Source organism: Choloepus didactylus, chromosome 12 (assembly GCF_015220235.1).
Source record: "Choloepus didactylus isolate mChoDid1 chromosome 12, mChoDid1.pri, whole genome shotgun sequence".
Taxonomy (NCBI): Eukaryota; Metazoa; Chordata; class Mammalia; order Pilosa; family Megalonychidae; genus Choloepus; species Choloepus didactylus.
Window position 1 is genome coordinate 102,608,631 of NC_051318.1, and position 5,710 is coordinate 102,614,340.

The 5,710-nt window shown below is 41.4% G+C and overlaps 1 protein-coding gene across 1 annotated transcript; it reads right to left on the reverse strand.

The window, feature by feature from the left end:
* Positions 1 to 3,724: 3,724 nt before the first annotated feature.
* On the reverse strand, positions 3,725 to 5,280 carry LOC119507103 (lupus La protein homolog). Its single transcript, XM_037800194.1, has one exon. It carries the CDS (start codon positions 5,208 to 5,210, stop codon positions 3,993 to 3,995), a length of 1,218 nt encoding a protein of 405 aa, XP_037656122.1. The 5' UTR covers positions 5,211 to 5,280; the 3' UTR covers positions 3,725 to 3,992.
* Between the last annotated feature and the right edge of the window lie 430 nt (positions 5,281 to 5,710).

Here is a 5,710-nt window from a genome sequence, read left to right on the forward strand (position 1 = left end):
TTTTCCCTCTCTCTATTAATATCCTTTATTGTACCCATACCGAATCTCTTTAGTACTGAACCTTTCTCCAAGTCTCTCTGTCCTGTCTTTGTTTCTCTGTCTGTAGGGCTCCCTTTAGTATCTCCAGTAGGGCAGGTCTCTTGTTAGCAAATTCTCTCAGCATTTGTTTGTCTGTGAAAAATTTAAGCTCTCCCTCAAATTTGAAGGAGAGCTTTGCTGGATAAAGTATTCTTGGCTGGAAATTTTTCTCACTCAGAATTTTAAATATATCGTGCCACTGCCTTCTCGCCTCCATGGTGGCTGCTGAGTAGTCACTACTTAGCCTTATGCTGTTTCCTTTGTATGTGGTGAATTGCTTTTCTCTTGCTGCTTTCAGAACTTGCTCCTTCTCTTCTGTGTTTGACAGTGTGATCAGTATATATCTCGGAGTGGGTTTATTTGGATTTATTCTATTTGGAGTTCGCTGAGCATTTATGATTTGTGTATTCATGTTGTTTAGAAGATTTGGGAAGTTTTCCCCAACAATTTCTTTGAATACTCTTCCTAGACCTTTACCCCTTTCTTCCCCTTCTGGGACACCAATGAGTCTTATATTCGGACGTTTCATATTATCTATCATATCCCTGAGGTCCATTTTGATTTTTTCAATTTTTTTCCCCATTCTTTCTTTTATGCTTTCATTTTCCATTCTGTCATCTTCCAGGTCACTGATTTGTTGTTCAGCTTCCTCTAGTCTTGTACTATGAGTGTCCAGAATCTTTTTAATTTGGTCAACAGTTTCTTTAATTTCCATAAGATCACCCATTTTTTTATTTAGTCTTGCAATGTCTTCTTCATGCTCTTCTAGGGTCTTCTTGATTTCCTTTGTCTCCCGTACTATGGTCTCATTGTTCATCTTTAGTTCTTTGAGTAGCTGCTCTAGGTGCTGTGTCTCTTCGGATCTTTTGATTTGGGTGCTTGGGCTTGGGTTATCCATATCGTCTGGTTTTTTCATATGCTTTATAATTTTCTGTTTGTTTTTGGCCTCGTGGCATTTGCTGAACTTGATAGGGTTCTTTTAGGATTTGTAGACCTATTGAAGTCCTTATCTCTAATTTATCAGATCTACAACTTCGTGGAGTACACTTTCTCTAACTAACCAGCAGGTGGCGTCCACGAGCCACCTGTTCTCCACAAGCCAGATCTCCCCTGCTTAGCCTTTTTGGTGAGTGGGGGAGTGAGTCTTGTGGGGTCCAATTGGTGTACCAAGCTTGCGTGTGTAGTTGGTGTTGCCTGCCCTGTATATGGGGCGTGTTTCTGGGCAGTCAGGGAGGGGGGGTGGCCCTAACAATCAAATCTCCCTGGTGATCCTAGAGTTTTAAAGCTGCTGCAATAGTCTAATCCTTCATTTCAGTCCTGTCACAGTTTGTCTCTGCCATTGACCCACAAGTCCTTGGTATTGGCGTATGGCTCCTGAGACTTGCAAGTGGGCCCCTCTTCCAGGCTGTGTACCCCGGGTCCTCTGTTGAGGGATGACTGTGCTATGTCACAGGTGAGTGCCGTCCCCCCAGGGCAGTTCTGGGCTGCTGGGCTGTGTAGGGAGGCTCCCAGTCTGCTGAAATGATGGCTGAATGGGGCTTTGTTAATTCATACTGCTCCACCTTCCCAACTCTGGGACAATCAGCTGAGGTTGCAGGGAAGGCTAATGTCCACGCCCAGTTTTTGGTGTGTGCCTGTTATTTGAAGCAGTTCCGTCACACTGGGTTGCCTGGGGCAGCTCTGGGCTATGGGGCTGGCGACGGGCAGGAGTGTTTCCTGTCCACCAGGATGATGGCTGTGAGCGGACACCCCCCTTTACTTGGGAAGTTGTGGTGTTTAGTGAATTTTCTCAGCCACTGGATTATTGCCTTTTGTCTCAGAGCTCTCTGAGTTCTGCTCTTGACTTGACGTGCCCAAATTGCAAGTCTTTGAAGCTTTCTGTATTGGGCTTCTTAGAGTAATTGTTTTAGAAAAAGAAAAAAGGATTAAAAAAAAAAAAAAGGGCCCTCCTCAGAGATCTAATGGGTTATTGAAATGCTAAGTGACAAAGCAACCACGGCCATTAAAGAAAGGTCCACAGGGCAGAGAGATCAGCTTTTCTTCGGGATTTGCATATGCGCCTCAGGGCCTGAGCTCCACCCTTCCCCTTTCTATGTTCACCAGAACTCCAAAAATCCTCTGCTTTTATTTTGGAGTTTTTTTTCTATGCCTGTCTCCTCTCTGCTGGGCTGGCTGCTCTCAGATTCTCTGGTGTCTGGTCTCAGTCTACCTATGGTTGGAGTTTGGATCAGTAGAATTAGTTTCCCATAAGGGCTGCCACTGCAGTTCTCCCTTCTCCTTCCCGGAGCTGACAGCCCCTCCTCCCACGGGACTGAGCCTGGCAGGGAGGGGTGCGGGTCCCCTGGCCGCAAAAACTTACAGATTTCGCTGATCTCAGCAGTTCAACGTTTTCATGAGTGTTGTATGAAGTATGCCCAAAGTCAGATTGCTCTGTGGTGTCCAGTCCACGCAGTTCCTGGCTTTCTACCTACTTTCCTGGAGGAGTAACTAAAACATACAGCTCACCAGTCCGCCATCTTGCCCCGCCTCTCTCTCTGCACCACTTTTTGATAAAAATATATAAGAAACTAGGAATAGAAGGAAATTTCCTCAACATGATAAAGGGCAAAAGGGCACATATGAAAAACAAACCGCTAACATCGTATTCATTGCTGAAAGACTGAAAGCTTTCCCTACAAGATCGGGAACAAGACAAGGATGCTCAGTGTTCCTGCTGTTATTCAACAATGTACTGGGAATTCTAGCTAGAGCAATTAGACAAGAGAAAGAAATAAAAGGCATCCAAAGTGGAAAAGAAGAAGTAAAAATTTCACTATCTGCAGATGACATTCTCCTATACACAGAAATTCCTGAAAAATCTATAACGAAGCTGCTAGAACTAATAAATGAATTCAGCAAAGTGGTAGAGTACAATGTCAACATGAATTTACAATAGCAACTAAAAGAATCAAGGATCTAGGAATAAATCTAACCAAGTATGCACTAGACTGGCACATGGAAAAACTACAAAACATTGCTAAAAGAAGTCAAAGAGAACCTAAACAAATGGAAGGACATTCTGTTTTCATGTATTGGAAGACTAATCATTGTTAAGATTGCAATTCTACCCAAAGTTACAAATTCAATGCAGTCCCAATCAAAATTCCAATAGCCGTCTTTTACAAAAATGGAAAATCCAATCATAAAATGTAGATGGAAGGGCTAGGGGCCCTGTTCCGGTTTGCTAATGCTGCCCTTAAGCAAAATACCAGAAACAGATTGGCTTTTATAAAGGGGGTTTATTTGGTTACACAGTTACAGTCTTAAGGCCATAAAGTATCCGAGGTAACACATCAACAATCGGGTACCTTCACTGGAGGATGGCCAATGGCATCTAGAAAACCTCTGTTAGCTGTGAAGGCACATGGCTGGCATCTGCTCCAGAGTTCTGGTTTCAAAATGGCTTTCTCCTAGGACATTCCTTTCTAGTCTACAGCTCCTCAAAAATGTCACTCTTAGTTGCTCTTGGGGCATTTGTCCTCTCTTAGCTTCTCCAGACCAAAAGTCTGTTTTCAAAGGTCATCTCCAAAATGTCTCTGTAAGCTCCAGCTCCTCTCTCAGCTCCTGTCCATTTTTTTTTGCTCTGTTTGTATAGTTTATTAAGTTTGTACTAACACAGTCTCATATTACAAAGGCAATTTAGTGGAAGAAACTTCCCTTTGATATTTGAACCATCTGAAATAACACAAACAGAAATATACATTAAAAAAAACTTAAGTGGATAACAAAACAAAACAAAAAGACAAAAAAAAAAAATCTTTCCTTTCTTACAGGTGGATATTGAAGTGGACCTAATTCGGTTTTCTCTTTAAAAACTCCAAAGACAAAAGCAGCTTAAAATCTAATTAAAATGAATAAAAATTTTGTTTCCTAAGCTACTGGTCTCCAGCACCATTTTCTGTTTTCTGTTGTTTTGATGCAGGTTCTTCCTTGTCTGCTTCTTCTCTTGCTCTTTTCACTGTTCCAGCAGCACCATTTTCATTACGTTCATCATCACTATCAAACTCAGTTTTCTTGCCCTGAAACTGTACTTTTCCTTTAGCAGACCCAGCCTGAGCAGCTTTATTTCCCTTTCCTTTTCCTTTAAATCGACAACCTTTTGATTTCCATTTGTTTAGGGATTCTTGTTGATCTTCTATGATTTTTTCCAATGCATCTTTCTCCATCTCTCCTTCTAATACTTCCCAAGTCACATCTTTGTTTCTTAATTGTAGGTTACCATTATTTGCATCTTGGGCTTTATCCAGTGCTTCTTTAGCTTTTTCTTTAAATAGGATTATTCCCTCTTTTGCTCCTCTGACAAAGTCTATCCATTTTATTTCACCATGACTTGAAAAAAGGATGTGCAAATCTTCTCTACAGGTCTGATCATCTAAGTCACCCGAAAATTTCAGCAAGCATCCAATCTTTTCTTCTAGAGATTTCATTTCAGCATCTTCTGCCAACTTCTGTTTTTCTTCTTGCTCTTGTTTAGCTCTTAATTTAGCTTCCACTTTATGTTGCTTTCTTTCTTCATTCTTTTTTGCAAAGTAATCTTCCTTGAAAAGTATTAGCAGGTCTGTGTCTTTGTATTTCTGGCCAGGAGTCTCTACAAACTTCTTAGCAGATTCAATGCTATCAAACACAGGAAATATTGATCCCTTAAATGCTTTGTGCCATGTTCTTCTCATCTGAATATTTAGTACTTGACCTTTACCTTCCAACCATTCTTTTATGTCATCAAGGGTTGCATCCGTTGGGAAGCCTTTAATATAAACGGATCTGTTTTTTACATCATTTTTATACTCGTCAGTCACTTCAGGGAGAGGTTTACTTGGAGATCTTCTGATTTTAGTTTTATCTTCACTTATTTCCATGAGTTCTGCCTTAGATTTGCTCAATGCTTCAACTATTACATTAAAGTCTGTTGTTAGACGGTTTAACCTATTGAATTTTATCATTATCTCCAAAGGTACCCAGCCTTCATCCAGTTTTATCTGTTCCTTTAAAAACTTGTCCCGTGGCAAATTAAAGTCGCCAAAATAATACTCAATTTGATGACAGATTTTGGCCTCTAGGGCAGCCATTTTTTCATTATCACCATTTTCAGCCATTGTGACAACCTTTAGGGACCTGATGTCGCAGAGCCGCGCCGCAGGACCACCAGCAGCAACAGCCTGCACTTCCAACTCCTGTCCATTTTTAATGTCTCTGTAAGCTGCAGATCCTCTCTCAGCTCCTGTGCATTCTTCAAAGTGTCCCTCTTCGCTGTAGCAAGCTCGGTCCTTCTGTCTGAGCTTATATAGTGCTCTAGGAACTAATCAAGGCCCATGCTGAATGGGCAGGGCCACACCTCCATGGAAATTATCTAATCAGAGTTACCACCTACAGCTGGATGGGTCACAGCTCCATGAAAACACTCAAAGAATTACAATCTAATCAACACTAATACATCTGCCCAGACACGACTGCTTCAAAGATAACGGTGTTTTGGGGGACATACATTCAAACTGGCACAGGCCCCAAATAGCAACAACCATCTTGAAAAAGAAGAACAAAGTTGGAGGACTCACACTTCCTATTCTTAAACTTATTACAAAGCCTCTGTAATCAA